The sequence below is a fragment of the Callospermophilus lateralis genome, chromosome 15 (assembly GCF_048772815.1).
Source record: "Callospermophilus lateralis isolate mCalLat2 chromosome 15, mCalLat2.hap1, whole genome shotgun sequence".
NCBI classification, from domain to species: Eukaryota; Metazoa; Chordata; class Mammalia; order Rodentia; family Sciuridae; genus Callospermophilus; species Callospermophilus lateralis.
This window is the reverse complement of record NC_135319.1, coordinates 50,693,333-50,713,003: the sequence shown is the minus strand read 5'-3', so window position 1 is coordinate 50,713,003 and position 19,671 is coordinate 50,693,333. Positions and strand designations below refer to the sequence as shown.

General features: G+C 45.3%; 1 protein-coding gene across 1 annotated transcript; it reads left to right on the top strand.

The window, feature by feature from the left end:
* The first annotated feature begins 1,695 nt into the window (after positions 1–1,695).
* Plac9 (placenta associated 9) lies at positions 1,696–14,148 on the top strand. Its single transcript, XM_076834492.1, has 4 exons — positions 1,696–2,059; positions 11,119–11,216; positions 12,418–12,541; positions 13,066–14,148. Exons 1-4 carry the CDS (start codon positions 1,996–1,998, stop codon positions 13,074–13,076), a joined length of 297 nt encoding a protein of 98 aa, XP_076690607.1. The 5' UTR covers positions 1,696–1,995; the 3' UTR covers positions 13,077–14,148.
* The last annotated feature ends 5,523 nt before the right edge of the window (positions 14,149–19,671 follow it).

Here is a 19,671-nt window from a genome sequence, read left to right as displayed (position 1 = left end):
CAGGTTCTCTCAACAGGAGAGGGCCGGGAAAGCTCTGACACAGCCAGAGCGCCTCAGACCCTAACCGGGAGTCACCCAGTCATGTGTGAGAATGGCTCCCGACAGGCAACCAACCCCTGGCTCTGAGCTAAAGAATCTTTGTGGATTTAAGTATTCTTTGATAATTTCCCACCCAGCTAAGCTACTGTGGAATATCCAACCAAGTGTGAGGAATTCTTGGCAATCTTAAAATAAACCCACCCTTCTAGGCCAGCTCATCTGGGCATCATAATCCCCACGTAGGCTTTTAAAAAATTAGATCCTAGTCTCAATGACAGATCTGAGGACTCAGAATGTCTGTGCCTGAAGCTGTTGTCTTACTGTTCAGGAGGAAATGGGATGTGAGGATTAATTGTTAGGTAATTATGTGGGACAATTGCACTACCACTGCAAGGAACAGAGAAGGCGGAGAGACAGACCTGGCCTGCAGAGGCTCCTCCAAATAAACCGGATGGGGACTCCTGATGGAAAAAGTCATTCTCCCAGGCTTGGCAATGAAGGTGTTCCACGTGCAGCAAGCAGGGTCCTCTAGTACTCAAGGCTCTCAGAAATGTCAGGGCTGTACCTTTAATTTGTATTTTCACTAAAACTATTATTTTCTTGCGCTTGTCTCAGTTTCTGTGTTCTAAACTGGAGGAAAGTAGGGGATGATTAGAAGATCACCGAAAAACTCACCCAGCTCTTGAAATGAAGAAACCCACCCAGTTTGCTTAGCATAAAGACAACAGGATGTAGTGTGTTATTATCCAAGAACCAGGCTGTGCAGAGGCAGACAAACAAAATTCTAGTCCTGACCCCTCTTTGTGCCAGTTGTGCAACTTATCTGCAAATTATCTGCAAGGTTCTTGACCTCTTTGAACCTCGATTTCTTGATCTGCATAATGGATAATGACGTGCTCCATGTGAGATTGCAGTAAGGATCAGAGATGGCGAACAGTAGAAGTCAAACAACCAAAGCTCAGCAGCTGTTTATTAGTTCCACAACAATTACTAGAGCATGAAATCCTTAAAGGTTAGACACAATGTGTGACTATGTGATTCCTTTTCCTCTTTCCCTACAGTCTACCTAACACTAGTAGAGGGTCACTACCAGGGATTGAACCCAGGTTCTTACACATGCTGGGCCAGCACACCATCACTGAGCTGTGCCTTCAGCCCCAAAAAATTCTTGTCTACAGATCTGTAATTCTGTCTGCTACAGGTTGTAGTGGTTCCCATCCCTCCTGGAGTGCAAGAGTTCAATTCTTTTTGCACGTGCAAGCCGCTTTTCCTAATCTAAATCCCTTCTTAGGACTGCTTGTAACATCTACTTGTTCCCTCTTTAACAAGGAGCTAAATAAAATCTTTGGCACATGCTCATTTTCTATCTGCATGACAGCCATGCATTTATTTTCTTTCGAAAGGCGTCTTTTAATATTGCTGCTACTTCTTTACCAAAGCAGTGGATTTCTGTGGAGGGCAGACACCTTGCCTGAATCTCCCTCTCAGGGTCAGATGGAGTCGGACAGCATTAGCGTTAATATCTTGTCCTTGGGTAGACAGAAAAGCTCCCTAAGAGTCCGGCTTCAGGTCCTGTGCCAACAACTTGCCGTGACACAGAGGAAAGCACTTCTCTCAGAGAGTCAGTCTGCCTATTTGTGAAATGGGCTCTTGACGAACCTCTAGACTCCCGGGGCAGCCTCCTAGGACTACATGTCCTCCCCAAACCCCTCCTCCTGAACACCCTTCCTGGGGTGGCGCCCTGGCTGGAACGCGAGAGATTTGGCCTTTGGGGTCTCTGAGATCCGCGGGGTGCCGCGGGGCCTCTGGAGTGGAAGAGTGTTTTGGAGCCAGAAAGCCGGAGCCGCCCAGGAATTTTGGCTCAGACTTGGAGCATTTCCTCCTGGGCCGGCCGGCGCTATCCTGGGGAGGGCGTCCGCCGGCAGACACCGCGCTGAGATTTGCCAGGCCAGCACCATGGGGCTCCTGCTCTGCGCACAGGCTGGGCTCGCCCTGCTCTGCGCCGCGGGCGCCTTGGCGGGTGAGTGGGACCCGGGGCGCGGACAGGGAACCCAGGGAGACCGCGGATGGCGAGGTAGAAATGAAAGACAGAGGCAAAGAAAGAGGCGGATAGAGGGAAGGAGGGATAGAGATGGAGAGAGAGAGAGAGAGAGAGAGAGAGAGAGAGAGAGAGAGAGAGAGATGGTAGAGATAGAGAAGAGATAGATATTAAGATGGAGATAGAGAGATAGAGACAGAGAGAGGAGATAGAGATAGAGAGATAGAGATAGATGCTGAAAGGGAGAGACAGCGGTGAGAAAATAGAAAGAGGCAGAGAAGGGCGGAGAAATGAAGATAAGAACAAGTGCTAAAGGAAAGGGGGATCCTAAAAAGAGAAGGAAAGGCTGAGACAGAAAGAGGCTTTGGAGATAAATGAATATGAAGGAGGATAGAAAGAAAACAGAGTCTGGAAAACAAACAAACAAAAGAACAAGAAGAAAAGAAAAAGAGGAACTGGATGGGCAAGAAGAAAGGAGAAAGAGGCAAAGAGAAAGTTTTAGAGACCAAAGGGGACAAAAGCTCAGAAAGCCCATGCCAGGGGCCCAGCGGGAGAGAGGAAGGATGGGGATGGAGGTCAAGGCTTCTTGGTGGGGCAGCCCTGGAAGCCAGCTCCACCCCCAAGGCCTGCGGGGGCGCCCAGGTCTGGCTTCAGGGGGCACTGCTTTGGCAGCTGAGCTCCACAGCATGAATGACCAGGCAAGGCCCAGATTCAAATGCCAGGTGGCCTGAGGGGGTTCTGCAGGCAAGTGGAGGCCAGCCTCCAGGGTTCCAGTTTCCTTGAGGGTCCAAGCTACCGTGCATGGGGAGTGGAAGTGGAGGGGGAGGGGGCCTTACAGGAGGGAGAGGCCATCTGGGTTTCTTACCTTGCACTGTCCCCTTTACCCACTGACTCCTGCAGTCTGATGCTGCCCCTTCCCAGGCGAAACTGTGAAGAGACAGAGTGACTGGTGGCAAGGGACATATAGTCCTACAACCCAGGACTGTACACAGAGGCATGTCCTCCACATCAAGACTCTGCTTATTGTACAGCACTTTACAGTTCACAGCCAGATTCCCATTTACTCGGGGAACAGTTGCTGCTCATCCCAGTTGTCCCTATGAGGAGAAAGCTCATTTCTCATGGATGCAAGAAAGAGCCCTGTCCAGGCATCCAGCACTGCAGCCCCCTCAGACAGGCTGTTGGACCCACCCATGCAGAAGTGCCCTGTTGACAGAGAAGTGTAGGAGTGGCTTTCGGGGGCCAGTGTCTGACCGAGTACTCAGGGAAAGGACTCAGCAGTCCTGATCCTTGGGAACTTCCACCGTGGGTCAGTCACTTTACACATCTGAGGCTGTTTCCTCCTCTGTAAATTGAGGAGAAGCAAGTCATCCCCCAAGCTGGCTTCAGGGATAGGATGAGAGGAGGTGCCCACCAGGAAGCACACATCCAACCTAGCTCCCAGACAACCAGATCACTCCCAGCCTCAGTTTCCTCACCTGGTAAAGATAATCAGCTGCTTCTGCTTAAGGCTGGTTGAAGAAGGGTGGAAATTCTGCCCAGCATAGAGCTCTATGCACACTGCATGACCTCCCCATCACCTCCCTGGGCAGGGGCCTCCTCCCACTCAGCCCAGGCTCCCACAGCTAAGGGCACAAAGCCTTTCTGTGCTTCTCTGAGGGAGGAGCCAGCTCCGCCCCAAAGTGATTTTTTGTGGCTCTTTTAACCACAATTGATATATACATTTTAAATTCGTTTTTAAGCATTATTTTTCCTTCTGATTATGCACGCTCATTGCTACAGATGGAAAAGAAGAAAGTATAAATATGTTAATGTACTTTCTCACATTTTAATTTATAACCAGATTTCAGACAATATCCCACGGTTTTCCTTAACATTTTAAAAAATATAATTTTTTATTTTTTATTTGATGCATAGGAATTATACATATTTCTGGGGTACAAAGTTTTCCTTAATTTTTTTAATGATGTGAACATTAGGCCACAAACTATACAAAATAATAGTACATAAACATAGAATATTGTGTAACATATCTAGAAACCTGCCTTAAGTACTAATTCATGGCCAATCTTGTTTTATCTATGAGTCTACATCCTCTCTCCTGCCTGGATTATTTAAAAGTAATTCCAGGCATCCTGTATTTTCATCTATAAATATAAACATCTATAAATATTTCCTTGTGTATATCTAAAAGATAAATAATTTGTTTTTCGTTTTTTGGGTCCTGGGCATTAAACCCAGGAGTGATTAACTACTAGCCACATCCCCCGCCCTTCTTTACATTTTATTTAGAGACAGGGTCTCACTAAGTTACTGAGGCTGGCTTTGAACCCACAATCCTCCTGCCTCAATCTCCTGCTTCAGCCTCCCAAGCGGCTGGGATTATAGGGTGTACCACCACACCTGGCGAAGAAAAATAATTCTTAAGTAAACATAACTGCAATTATCACACTCCCCAGAATGAACAATCCCTTTCTGACAACTATTCACTCTGTTCAAATGTCCTTAATTGTGTATATGTGTTTACATATCATTCATTCATTCCAGGTAAGGTGCTATACATTGCATTTGGTTGATATGCTTGCTAAATCTCTTCAAATATGTAGGGTCTCTCTCTCTCCTTTTTTTTTCCTTAAAATTTCTTTGTTGAAAAACTAACTTTGTCCTGTGAAGTTTTTCATATTTATTTTGCTATTTGTATCACGTTGATATCATTTATGTGTTCCTCTACCTCTCCTATTTTCTATAAAAGATTCCTAAATCTAGAATCTTTATCTAATTCCAGGTAGAATTTTCTTTGCAATAATACTTTATAGATAGTCTTTATGATTTTAATTTGAATTTATTTGATTACTGGTGAGGTTGGACTTTTTCTTCAAAGGTATATTGGTCATTGGTACAGATTCTTATAAACTACTTTACACTTTCTCAATTGCATTGAGGTTTTTCATATTGACCTATTAAAGCTTTTTTATATATCGAGTGAAGTGAACTGCTTTGTGTTACCTGTAGAGAACTTCTCTTAAGGTAAAGCTTCAGCTGAGCTCCTTTTTGCTGTCAGAGGAATCCCAAATTAATTCTAGTCTTCTTCATTAATATTATCATTCTCACCCACCCCTTGGGGCTTGAACTGTCACTGTCCACCACCTTCCCTGTGTCAATGGATATCTGTCTGCCATTGAGATTCTGCTTTTGCTTTGGATCAAAGCAGAAGATGCTGGAGGTTTGTGGTGAGGATCCTATGATACCTGTCCAGCCCCTCATTTTACAAAGGAGGCAGTAGAAGCCCAGAGATGGGAGACCCTTAACCTACACAAAGTCACACTACTGCTAGGGGACAGTATAGGCAGTATCAGGCAGTGAGACTCAAATTCTGTTGCCGCCACCTAACAGCTATGCAATCTTCAGCATGTCACTCAACCTTTTTTATCCTTGGTTGTTTGGTCTATAAAAAATTAAAATAATTAAAAAGACCTCAAGATATATGTAAATGAGATGATGCATATAACCACGTAACAAAAAAGCTTGGCACATAACAAGCCATCCCAAATCAATAGTCACTTAGAATGTAGAGTATGGTTATGCCCATTTAAAAAGCAAAGAAAGCTAAGGTCCAGCAAGTGGGACTGGCTTGGAGCAGAGCATCCCAGCGCCCCTCGGACCCTTGTATCCTCTGACCCCTGCATGGGTTTAGCCTTAGAACAGATGCCTCTCCATCTTGAGTCCTGGTCAGAGTGATCTGGAAAGAACGCTTGCCTCCACACAGAGAGCTGTGTCCTGGTTGACTTGCTGACCTCCCTGCTCCATGCCTTCCTCTCCCTGAGTCACAGATTCCTCACCTAGAAAGGCCTTAGAGGGCAATTGAAGAAGCTGGGTGACAGGCAGAGAGCACACCGTGAGAAGGCAGTGTCTTCAACAGCCAGCCCTGTGTTCTTTCCCACAGCACACAGAGAGAGGTTTGTCTCAGCATCCTGGGGTTTGGGGATGTGTTTAACATGATAAATCCGTGGTTTGAAAAACACAGTGTATCGAGATAGAAGTAATCTAGTGTCCTATCCAACTTGGAGAGCAGAGCTGCCAGCCAGCCAGCAGCCGGTCCAGCTCTGAATCAAAACACAAGAGAAATGAACATGGGTGTAAGGGAAAGGGGCTCTTGTTACAGCAGCTTAACTTGCTTTCTAAAAGTAAAGTACTAACTTAACCCAAAGAATGCATCAGAATGACACTGGCACACTCACAGTGATCCACAGGGCTCCCATCCAGATCCAGAAAACGACCAGAGGACAAGGAAACTAGGACACATCCCTTCTTAAACAAAACAAACCAAACCAAACAAAAATCTGCACTCTCAGGATCTTCACTCTCTCTTCCGGGGTTGGAGGGTCCCTCTCCTGCTTCAGCCAGAGCAGCTCCACAGACTGGAGGTCTTCACACACTCACTTCAAAGTAGCATTCTTCTGCTTTATGTATTTATTTTTCTGCTTCTTAAAAAAAAAAAAAGCCACTGATGGTTTTGAATGAATCACTTGTATAAATATAAGTATTAGATGTGAAAAAAGTTATCATTCTATTATGTTGAATGTGATCAAATATAATGAACCCCCCAGTGACCAATGCTGATGGTAAAAATAGGATGTGACATTGATGATCTGGAAGGCGACTGTTAGACTTGCTACTGAGAAAATGGTCATCACCCAGCACAAGAAATCACTTTAGTTGTGGGTCTTTCTTGCTCTCTGAATGCCAGATCCCAAAGGTCTCCCTGTGAGGTCTATAAGTGGGAAGGGGTCATACTTTCTATCCCAGAGGACAGGTCCTGGTGGTCAGGTCTCTAACTGGGCCAACCCAGCACTTCCCCTGGGCTTCTGGACTCCCTTTGGCAGTGCAGGATGCTTCTCCACCCATGGCCACTGGCCAGGGTGCACATCAGGCCTTGAGCAGGAGCTGAGCCAGAGAAAACAACCCAACATCCAAGGAGGTCCATTTCCCAACTGGTGGGGTCAGGAGAGCAGGAGGAAGGACAGAGGGACACTGGCAAGCCACAGTTTGGGCTCTGAACACTATGCCATGATAATCCTTCAGCCTTTCCCACTCCTGACAGCCGGATGTGGGGGGTAATACGGCAGAGAAAGAGAGAAATGGAAGGCACCCAATTTTTGCCTTGTTGGAGTTTCTGCTCCAAGAAGTAACTTTTTCCTTTGGAGATCACTTTTAAGGCCTCTTAGCAGGCCCCGAAAGGCAGAGAAGCATCTTGGATGAGCTACATCTGGAGGCATCGGGTTAACCCCAGCCCAATTTACACAAGAGGCTGCGGAGGCTCAGGAGGACAAAAGAAGTTTCTCATAGCCCGGGATAACTAGTGGCTGAGCCAGGCTGAGGATGGGTCTGCAAGGTGTTCTTGGCCAAAATGCATTCAGACCAAAGCAACGAGCAGCCCCCATTGTGGGGCTGGCTGGGCAGGGAGGTTGTCAAGGCCCGCTCCAAGTTTTCTCTCTCACAGGGAGTCCCCCAGAGGCCCGGATGAGCTCATGGACAGTTGTGCAGTGGTGCACAGATCCCAGCTCTGTCCAGATGTGAGGGATTAGTGCTGAGCTGTGTGGAGAATGACCTCAGCCCAGTCTCTTCCCCAGGGAGATGCTGGAGCCAAGTCAGACCTCATCGCAGGCACGTAGGGAACAGGGAGCTTGAGGCCAATGGAGGGGAGCAGTTGCATGTTGTTTGAGCATGCACAGCTGGCTCATTTGCTGTCTGCTGCCAGGGTTGCAATACTTCCTCTCTGCATGAGCTCTGAGAAAGTTGGGAGTAGAGGAGGCAGGTGATACCCAGGGAAATGACTTCATCAAAGGTCCTCAGGTATGTATGCTCACAGGCTCACACCAGGACAGTCCCCTCTTCCTGGGACAGCCTACACTGTGGGCAAAAGCTTCTCACTCTGCAAAGCCTTTCCTCTCCAGGCTGAGCACCCTAGTTTAAGCTAAGACAAATGAGACCAGGGTCACCTCTTGACCTTCCCCTACCTCTTAAAGGCTTTCTTACAATGCCAGCCCTTCCGGTGGGGTCTCCCATACAATCCTCCCTCTGCATTCGATCCATGACAGCTTCTACTTTTTGCTAACAACTCCATCAGACAAGTGGCTTATTTTATGAAAAATTTCAAACCATATAACTCAAATGTAGAGGGAATAGTGGAATGCACCCCCATGTGACTGTCACCCATCTCTAGCAATGGTCAACCTTGGCTGATTTTGTTTTCTCTAAAGGCCTGTTCATGCCTCTCCTTCATCCCCATGCCAAGCCTGGGATATTTTGAAATAAATCAAATATATCATAGCATTTCAGCTGTTACATATTTTAGTCTGGGTTTCTAAAAGACTTGTTTTTATAAAAGTAGCCAACATGCCAGGATACCAGCCTTCTCCCTCCCCAAATTCAACAATACCACCATTGTCTTTTGTGGAGGGCTTTCTCAGTCCAATAGAAAAAAATAACAAAAAGGAGAAATTGAAAAGCGAATCATTCTCTGTAAGAGGTTCTGTATTAGTCAATTTGCTGTCACTATAATGAAACACCTCAGGTGATTGACTCACAAAGAGAAAAGCTTTGTTTTGGCTCAGAGTTTTGGAGGTTCCAGTCTATGCTTGCTTGGCCCCATTGCTCTGGGCCTAGGAGGGAGGCAACACATCATGCTGGAGGCCTATGACAAAGCAGACCACTCACCTTATCAGTCAGAAATAAAAGAGGAGTAAGAGACAGAGATCCCACAAAGTCCTTTGAGGGCACACCCCCAATGACCTCAGGCGCTCCCAGGAGGCCCCACTGCCTGAAGGGCCACAGAGCTTCCCAATAGCAGCATCCTGAGGACTAAACATTTACACATGGATCTTTGGGGACACTTGGGACCCAAACTACAGCAATGGGTGCTTCTGGAGCTGCCCATTGGTGCTGACTCCCACACAGCCTCCCTCTCCGCCTCTCCTCCAAACTGCTCTTTATTCAAGTTCCCTGTTCAATGCTGCACGAATGAGCTGATTCTCAATGTTTAAAACAGCATTTTCTGATTTCCTCCTATTCTCGCCATGGCTACTATTTTAATGGCTGCTTTTAACAACCCAGACACAGAATTCCTAAAAAGTCAACAAGTCAGTTGGCCATGATCTTCAGCAGACAGTCCCATCTTATTTCGCAGTTAGAGGTCTTCAGGTGGGTATCCCCCTACCAATTTTTTGGCCACTTAAACAGTTCACCTGGACTATTCCTGCTGCACTCCTTTTGTTCTTCTCTGATGGTGGTCTGTCTCCCTTCTGGATCCCATGGCCTCCCATTTGCAGGAAATACACTCCTTTAGTTCTGTTTCCCTCCTGTCCCTCTGGCTACAAGCATGGCTGTGTTTCTCCAGTGCTTAAGCAAACAGAAACGACAACAGGAAACACTTTTCGAGGCTTGGTGATCTGATCTGCCTTTCCTCTTGCCCAAGCCTCATGAAAAGGGTTCCCGGACCTGGTCCATCCTCTCCTGTCTCTGCCTCGCCTGCACCAGTCTGGCAGAAGTGTGGGGTGGCACTGGGCAGGGCCTTCTGGTGCTGCCCTTCTGTGCTCTTCAGGTTAGCCCTCCCTGCTGCCTGACACCATGCTGTCCTTGTCACCTTCTGTAGAAGCTGTAAAGCTCTTCACTTCTGACCTCTGGGACAGCACCCTGAGTGGCAGCATTCTTCCAGGTGCCCCGCAGGCAGCTCAGAGTCACCACCTCCAAACCCTGAGCGCAGAACCAAGGCTCTGAAACTTCTGGTGTGAGGGTTGGTGGTGCCAGGAGAACAAGGTTGGGCAGAAAACTGGTGAATCGAAGTTGAGAAGGTTGAATCTCAGGTCTTCTCTTCCCAGCAGTGGCATTTCAGCCCTCTTTGCGTCAATTATCCTATTTGTAAGTTGGGGGTGATAGCAGGCTGTTGGAGGGGCAGTTAACATATGGAGTTAACATATTGCTTGACACACTGCTTGGGAACACTCATCAAATGCCAGCTATGATTAACTGGTGCCCACTGTCAATGCTACTATTAAAACACCTTCTTCCTCCCTCCTTCCTTCCCTCCCTCCCTCCCTTCCTTCCTTGTTACTGGGGATTGAACTCAGGGGTGCTTCACTACTCAGCCACATCATCCCCCAAACTTTTTATTTATTTATTTATTTTTGACACAGGGTCTCACTAAGTTGCAGAGGGTCTTACTAAATTGCCTAGGCTGGCCTCAAACCGGCAATCCTCCTGCCTCAGTCTCCCAAGTTGATGGGATTACAGGCATGCACCACCACATCCAGCTTTCCCCATGCATTTTCTTTCCCCTCTATTCCTTTTGCTACTGTGTTCATCACTCCTTACTCTGATTACCTCCTGCCTCCAAAGACCTACCCTTCCAATCTGTTATCTGTATTTAAAATACTCGACTGTTAAAATAAAACTCCGAACATTGTAATTGGTTTTCTTTTTAATATTTTGTCAATGGACTTTTTTTCTCTTTTTTTTTTTAATGCCATGCTGAGAATCTAACCCAGTGCCTCACACGTGCTAGGCAAGCTTTCTACCACTGAGCTACACCCCCAGCCCTGTAATTGTTTATTTATTTATTTACTTACTTACTTACATATTTATTTATTTTTAAAGCCTTAGGATAAAGATCTACCCTTTGGCTTTGTTTCCAGGATCCCTCTGCCCCGTCTCCTCTCCCACCCTCTGTTCTCTGGTCACTCCAAATCCCTGGAGGTTTTGTCCTGTGGAGCCTGTTATTTCATGCCTCTCTCTGGCTAAAATCTGTTCTTTCCTGACTTTTCCCAGGAAGGGCACTGCATCCTCATGAAGCCCATTTGGGTCTGTAGGTGAAGGCGGCTGCAGAGACAAGTGGTGATAGGGTGGTGGCAACCTGCACACTAGCTCACCCCTGATCATTTCTCTGCTCATCCTTGGGGGCTTTCAAGATCCACCTCACTCCAAGTCTGGAGTCTCTGTGCTGCAGGGAAACCGAGGGTTCACTGACAAGACTTGTTTTTCCACAGCCGCTGAGCCCCTCAGCCCCTCACAAGGAGACCCTGCTTGGAGCACAGGCTGTGACAGATACATGGCTGTCCAAGACCGTTTAGACGTGATGGAAGAGGTAACAAAGGTGTTGAGGTGGGGGACATGAAGCATAAAGACCACTTCCCTGCCAGGCTGGTGGAATAGACACAACCTTACCTTGGAATGGCAGGAAATCAGTTCAATCTTGTCCCTTAATCACCTCGTTGACTGTCCCCCTGCCCTAACTGGGGCAGCTGGTTCAGGTGACCAGCTGAAGGCAGAATTAAGGAAAGTAGAAATCTGGTCCCTGTGTTTGTAATGCCGCCATGGCTCATGACCTGGGGTTCATAAGCTTATGTGGGGGAAATGTTACATCTTTATTGTCACAGACCTTTAATTGAGATTTTGTGTTCCTATTCACAGTAAAACTGTATGGTAACTTTGTCCTCAACAGAAATCACAAATAACTTCATGCCATTATAGTCACTGAGAATATCTCAACATGTGCCAGGTGCAGAGGCACACATCTGTAATCCTAGTGACGTGTGTGGGTAAGGTGGAAGATTACCAAGTTTGAGATCAGCCTTTAGTAATACTCTGTTGCAAAATAAAAAGTAAAAACAGCTGGGGATATAGTTCATCTCAGTTGTAAAGCACCCCTGGGTTCAATCCCCAGTATAGAAAAAAAAAGGAATATCTCAAGTCATTTACACTCCTTATTGTGTTAGGATAGCATTAATTGTTATGCTCGATTTTAGATCATTTTATTTAGTGAGTTAAATAAATACATATATTTTATATCAAAATTTTTTAACATTTGAATAATATTTAATAAAGTTTATTTCCTTGTTAACACTACAGAATTTTCTTTTTACATTTAAAGCATTTTTTTCTGGAAAGTTCTGTAGGTTTCATCAGACTGCCAACAGGGCCCATGACAAAAAAGTTAAGAATCCTGAATAAAGAAAAATTAAAAATCCCGAACCTGTTATTTGGCAGCTGTGCCACCAGGGGGCGCGACAATAAAAGGAATGTGAACTCTGGCTGCCAAGTTCTAAAGCAGAAAGGGGGCGCTTCTGCCAAGCCTGGGACGGAGACAGCTGAGTGCAGACGGGGAGGGGGCCTTAGAGGGCAAGCCGCCTGGGACATTGTCATGTGGGGAAACAGGGAGGTGGGAGCAGAGCCCGAATGAGCACCCAGTTCTCTTCCCGCTGGACCCAGTGGTCCTTGGAGCGTGGCAGACTAAGCAGAAGTTGCCCCACTCTTGTCCCTAACTTCGCCCCCCTCTCCCTCTCTAGACGGCGGAGAAGGTGGTGGAGCACCTGGAGGCAGAAGTGAAAGGCCTCCTGGGCCTGCTGGAGGAGCTGGCCTGGAACCTGCCGCCAGGGCCCTTCAGCCCCGCCCCAGACCTCCTCGGAGACGGTGAGCGGCGGGGGAGGCTGGGGAGGCTGGGGAGGCTGGGGAGGCTGGGGAGGCAGGGCGGGCAGCCCCTGGGCCTCGGTGCGCGGAGTCTGGGAAAGCGCGCGAGAGGTGGCTGCTCCACCGCAGGAGTACAGCCTAGACCCGCAGGGAGACCCTCCGCCGCTCCGAAGGGACAGCTCGCGCCACCGCGGGCACCGCTGCAGCGGAGCGTTGATTCGAGGTGTACTCACAACCCCGACCTGGAGAGCGTCTCCCTCCGACGAGGGCCTTGGGCACGCCTCAGAGATCCCCCGTCCTCTTTCATCTCCTTCCCAGCATCCACTCTTGTTCCATCCCAAATCCCCGCCAGGGAAGACCCGCACGTCACTGATGGGGCCATGGTGGGATTGTCGCCTGCTTCCTTCTTGAGCCTGTGTGTCCAGGGGACTGAGGAGGGAACCGGGGAGTAAACTGCTGCCCTTGTGAGGATGAGGGGACCATTCAGTACCCCTGCAGCTCACTCTGGGGTCACCCCTTTCTTTCAGATCACTTCTGAGCCGCAGAGGTGGAGGAGCTGAGCAGCTGGAGGTGGGACCTGGTGGAGGGCGACTCAGACCAGAGCCACGTCTTCTCGTCCTCCTTTCTCTACCTTTGTGTGAAATAAAAGCAACTCCTTTGATGCCCTCTGTGTATGTGGACAGTGACCCCTACAGCCACAGTCCCTCCTCCCTTTTCTTCCATGCTCTGAGGCTCGGGTTCCCCCTCTAGACTCAGATCTGGGAACAGCACCCTGCCACCTATGCTTCGGCCCTCCTTATTTATAGGGACAGACTGAGCAGGAGTGGTACCCAGGGGTGAGACTCCTGAGGCCCAGAATCATAACAGGGACACAGCAGAAGGGCCCTGTAAGTAGCCCTGCTACTCAGACTTAGGCCCCAGAAAAACAGCGACAGCACCACCGGAGCTCCTCAGAAATGCAGGATTTTAGCAGAGTCCAGTGGCACACACCTGCGCTCCCAGATGCGCAGGAAGCTGTGGCAAGATCACAAGTTTGAGGCCATCCTAAGCAACTTAGTGGGACCCTGACTCAATATAAAAATTTTTTAAAAGGGCTGGGGGTGGTACAGTGCTTGCCTAGTGTGTGGCCAGGCCCAGTTCCCATCTCCAGTGCACATACAAACACACACAAGAAATGCAGGCTCTTGGCCCCCATCCAGATCTCCTGAATTAGACTCTGCATCTTAATGAGATTCCCCAGGGGATTTCTGTGTTCACTGAAGACACCCCACGCCCACCACCTTGGTACTGGGGATGAAACCCACCACCACCACCAAGGCTCTACCACTGAGCCTTACCTCCAGCCCTTTTAAAATGTTTTTTCCTATTAAAATAAAATTTACATAAAATTCACCATTTTAACCAGTTTAAACTACAAATTCAGCGGCTTTCAGTGTATACACAATGTTATACAATCACTTCCATCTAATTCCAGAACACTTTCATCATATCCTGCAATTACTAGGCAGTTACTTCCCATTCCCTCTCCCACCAGTCCCCTAAAGACCTCTAACCTTTATCTCTATGGACTTGTCTCTCTGAATATTTTATATAAACGAATCATACAATAAGTGGCTCTTTGTATCTGGCTTCTTTCACTGAGCTTGTTTTTAAGTTGTACACCTATCAGTACATTCCTTTTCATGGTTGAATGATGTTCCATTGAGTGGATGTACCACATTTTATTCATCCAAGCATTAATAAATGGACATTTGGGGTTGTTTGCACTTATGGACAAATATGAATAATGCTATAATTTATTCACTTAATAATTTAGGAGTTTTTGTGTAGATATGTTCTCGTTTTCTTGAGTATGTGCCTAGAAATGAAACTGCTGAACCAAATGGTAGCTGTTCAACTTGTTTGAAGAACTGCCAGTTTTGCACAACAGTTGTGCTGTTTTCCATCCCCACCAGCAACATTAGCTGCGGATGTTTCATGGACGCCTTCTATCCGATTGAGACATTTCCCTTCTGTTCCTTGAGTGCTTTTTTTTTTTTTTTTTAATCACAAAGAGAGTGTTGGCTTTTTTTCAAATGCTTTTTCTGCATCAAGAGAGGATCAAGCGGGGTGTTCTCCTTTCGTTTTATTAATAACACAATACGTTGATTAATCTTTGTATACCGAGTGAGCCTTGCATTCCCGGGGTAAATCCCACTTTGGCAAGGTGTACAGTCCTTATATATGCTAGTGGATTTTGTTGAGGACTTTTGTACCTGTAAGAGATATTAGTCTGTGGTTTTCTTGTGATATCTTTGTGTGGCTTTGGTACTAAGGTCATACTAGTCTCATAGGATGGATTAAGAAGTGTTTCCTTTTTTTTTTTTTTTTTTTTTTTTGAAAAAGAGTTGATTTTTCTTTAAGCCTTTGATGGAATTCACCAATGAAGTCATCTGACCATGGGCTTTTTTTCCCCACTGTAAATTATTTGATCACTGATTTAATCCCTTTAGTATAGGTCTATTTACATTTTCTATTTCTTCTTGAATCAGTTTGATAATCTGTGTTTCTAGGAATTTATCCATCTCCTCTAGAATGTTCAACTTGTGGTCATAGTTGGTCAGTGTCTTCTTATCCTTTTATTTCTGTAAGGTTGTGAGTAGTGTCACTCTCATTCCTCATGAGCATTCATTCCCTCCTTCTCTGTCTAAAGATTTATCAATTTTGCTCATATTTTTATAGAACTTTACAAAATTTAGATTGCTTTGTGGTCTATTATCAGCTGAGTGGAGTGTTTTACATAGCTCTAGTTGGTTTGCAAGATTGTTCAAGTTTTGTTTCCTTGTTTACCTAATTGCTCTATCCAATAGAGAAAGTGGAATGTTTGAAATCTCCATTATGTTTATTTATTTTCTGCAGTGGTGGGGAACAAAACTGGGGCATTGCACATGCTAGGCAAGAGTTCTACCACTGGCTACATTCCAGCCCTTCCAACTATTACATTGCCTATTTCTCCCATCAATTTCAGTCAATTTTTATTCAAAGTTTCGAGGGCTTTATGTTTGGTACATGAGTATTTATAATTGTCATATTCTTATAGGTTGACTCTTATCAGGGTAAAATGTCCTGTGTCTCTTGTAACAGTGTTAAAATCTATACTACAATTCCTTCCTTTTAAATGGAGAATTTATTCCATTTACATTTAAAGTGATTAATTCTTATTACTAAAGAAATGAGTCAATTCATCTATTATGCTGTATTTTATGTTACAGATTAAAAGCATATCATTTTTATTCCTTTTTCACTTTTACTGTTTTGGTTATTGTCTTAGTGGTTTCACTGGAATTACAATTAACATCTGCTTTATACCAATTTGGTTTGAATGAACATCATTTTTTAATAGTGCACAAGAACTTTGTTTCTATACAACTTCATCATCCACCCATATGTTGTCACTGTCACAAATTATCTTTATACATTTTGTGTCCGTCAATATTAGTTATGGTTTTTGTTTGGTATGGTCGTCTTTGAAATCATACGAGGAATAGGTGGGTATGGTGACACACACCTGTAATCCAAGTGACATGAGAGACTGAGGCAGAAGGATCACAAGTTTGAGGCCAGCCTCTGCTACTTGGCAAGGCCATAAGCAACTTAGCTAGACCCTATCTCAAAAGGGAGGGGGAAAGATGGGGATGTAGTGACTCAGTGGTTAAGTACCTCTGGCTTTAATGCCTGGTACCAAAAGCAATCAATCATGTGAGGAAAATTAAAAAGCAGTTACACATCCAAAAAATACACTAATACTTTTATATTTACCTTTACAATTACCTTTATTGGTGTTCTTTATTTCTTCATGTGGATTTTAGTTACTGTCCAGTAGTCTTTATTTTGGCGGGAAAGACTTAGCAATCCATGTGTGATATCTACTAGCAACAAATTGTTTTTGTTTATCCCAAATGTTTTATTCTTTTTTTGAATTTATTTTGCCAGATATAGGATTTTTCTCTTTTTTTGGTACTAGGGATTGAACCCAGGGGTGCATAACCACTGAGCGACATCCCCAGCCCTTTTTTACAACTTAGAGACAGGGTATGAGTTGCTTAGGGCCTCGCTAAGTTGCTGAGGCTGGCTTTGAACTCGTGATCCTCCTGCCTCAGCCTCCTGAGCCACTGGGATCACAGGCCTGTGCCACTGCACCCGGTCAGATAAAGGATTCCTGGCTGACGTTTCTTAGAGCATATTAAACGTATCATCCCACTGGCTTCCGATCCCCATGACTTCTGATGGGCCACTGGCTGCTGGTTTTATTGACGATAACCTCGACATGACAAATTGCTTCTCTTGCTGCTTTCAGGATCCCTGTCTCTCTCTTTGGGTTTGGTCACAACGAGTCTCAATGTGGACCTCTTTTATCCTGCTTAAAATGCACTGAGCTCCTTGGATATACAATGACTTCTACCAACTGTGTAAGTTCTCCCTCTTTTTTCAAGTATTTTTGCTATTTCTCTCCTCTCCTGTGATTTCCCATGTGTACACTGGTACACCTACTAAGGTCCAGCAATTTTCTTAGACTGTTAGAAGCAGGAAAAAAAAAATGAAGTACTAAGACTGGATACCCCCAAGTGGCCTATCTTGAAGTTTGGTGACTCTTCTGGCTTCTCAAATCTTCTCTTGAACCCTTCTAGTGAATTTCTTATTTTTATGCTTTTTAATTCTAGAATTTCAATTCCATTCTTTTTATCATTTCCCTTTATTGAAATTTTCTATTTGGTTCTATTGGATTCTTTCAGTTCTTTGTTCATGGTTTCCTTAGCTCTTTGAGCTTTGGGGGTTTTGTTTTGTTTTTCTCCAGTTGATTTAAAGTCTTTGGTAAGTACATCTGAGCTTTCTTGTTTCTATTAGTAAGTCTTTCGTGGGTGAGCCATACTTTTTTGTGTGCCTAATATTTTTGCTGAAAACTGAACATTTTGAACAGCATAAGGCCACCTAGAAAATCAAATCTCCTTTTTACCAGCTTGTTATTACTATAAGTTGCAGTTTATTCAGGAACTTTCTTGAGCTAATGCTTTAAAGTTGTACTCTTTGTCCAAGTGTGATCTCAGTCTTTGGCTAGCTTAATAGCCAGTCAGTCACCAGATTTCCCTAAACATCTGGAACAAACAAAAGTCCCCCCAGTCTTTGTGGGTGTTTTCCATGTGTGAGCCATACCTGTCACTCAGGCAGTTTCTAACTCTTCCTTAGCTTTCTCTTCCTCCTTGTGCACAGCATAATGGTGAGCCACAGGTGGGAGCTCAGGACTCTCTCAAGTCTTTTCTCATGCACCCAGGACTGGACATGTGTGGGATCCTCTAAATTCCCAGGACATGTGCAAGCTCTTCAAACACTTCATTCCCTAAAGCACCTCACTCCCTAGCCTTTCCTTTCTCAAGTTTCTAATTTGTCTCCTGTTTGCCCAACTATTATCCCTCTCCCTAGGCATCAGTGGCTAAAAGATTGCCTTTGAAATGACTCTCCTGTCCCCAGTTGCCACCTTCACCCTGGGAAAGTTCCAAATTAGGCCAAACAAAAGTAAGTTATTTGAGTTAGTCTTTTAGGGCATAACCTGACATAATTATTCCTGAGGATAATATCTATTCTCTTCCCTCCAGTGTTAACAAAGATTTACAGGGAACGAGGAATATTGCTTTTGATGCTACTGTCAAGCTGGGGAGTGGGGAATGGCACATTGGTAAGTTAATATACAACAGAATTCATACTGAATTCACTTTTTTCTTCCTTAAACATTCACTTGGTTGCTGTGAACGCTATTTCCAGATTTCCACTAAAGTTGACTCTGAAAAGAGTTTTTGCTAGCTTACTTGTTTTTGAGTAGACTTTGGGATTTCCCTATCTCACCATTGTTGTTGAGCACACTAAATTTTAGAAAGCTCTGCCCTAGTTTACTGCTCATTTTATAAAGGCCCAAAGACAGATGTGATTTCTCCACGGTCACAAGGCAAATCAGTCGTTGAGCCAACATCAGAATAGGGATGCTCGACTTCCAGCCCAGAGTGTTTTCTGATTCAGGATACAGGCTCTAACTACAAAAGGAAACGGGCTCAGTGTGAATACCAGTGTTGGACTAAGGAGCAGCCAAGGAGCAGAAGCTGTGGATTATGGTCTCCATTAGAGCTGGGAGACTTGAATGACTGACTCCTTTACTGAGAAGAGATTTGCATGGGGTCTGATGGGGGACGAAGTAATGATGTACCTGTCTCTTATTGGGAACACAGGCACAGAGAACTTTCAGGTTTGATAGGTAAAAATAAGAAAAGTGCCCCATTTGCCCTACAGATACTGAAAACTCACTAAGAGCTGAATTCACCTTGTGCTTCATCTTTCTGTTGTTGTTTGATGATGCTGGGGACTGAACCCAGGGCCGGGAAAGCCCTGAGCTACATTCTCAATCTCTTTAGTTTTTTTTTTTTAAGTTTTTTTTTTTTTTAGAGAGAGAGAGAAATTTTTAATATTTATTTTTTAGTTTTCGGCGGACACACCATCTTTGTTTTTTGTATGTGGTGCTGAGGATTGAACCCGGGACGCACGCATGCCAGGCGAGCGCGCTACCGCTTGAGCCACATCCCCAGCCCAATCTCTTTAGTTTTACTGTGAAACAGGGTCTTCCGAAGTTGCCCAGGTTGGCTCAAAATTGGCAATACTCCTGCCTCAGTCTCTCAAGTAGCTGGGATTACAGGCATGTGTCACCATGCCTAGCTCGTGCTTCATATTCTAGTTGCCCTTTCAGAAGTGAGATTACATGTGTAGCCTGGACTGGCCTTGACTACTGTCTCCAGAAAGCAGCCACAGCCCAGGGCACCTGTCTTCAGGAAGAAGCCTGTAAGGCTGCATCTCTTCCCATCTCTTTTGTCCTCAGCATAACTGACAGTGTTGACCCACATCTCCCAGTAACTCTGCAAGGAAGTAAGTATCTTTGCCCCTGGAGAGATTTCAATGAGATCACACAGTCCTTTAGCCCACAGGTACCTTGAGTTGGGCCCATTTCCTCCTGGTCACACTCTTAAAACTCAGTCCCTATAAATTAGCTTATGCTCACAAATTTCTATTTCAAGTTGAGCAAATTTTCAGTGGCTAATGAGATGGGAACCCCTAGC

Bases quoted from the DNA above. Each gene is read 5' to 3' on its own strand.
- Plac9 (XM_076834492.1), top strand. From the start codon at position 1,996: ATGGGGCTCCTGCTCTGCGCACAGGCTGGGCTCGCCCTGCTCTGCGCC. The intron at 2,060-11,118 runs GTGAGTGGGACC...GTTTTTCCACAG, and splicing joins CGCCGCGGGCGCCTTGGCGG to CCGCTGAGCCCCTCAGCCCC. The intron at 11,217-12,417 runs GTAACAAAGGTG...CTCCCTCTCTAG, and splicing joins GTTTAGACGTGATGGAAGAG to ACGGCGGAGAAGGTGGTGGA.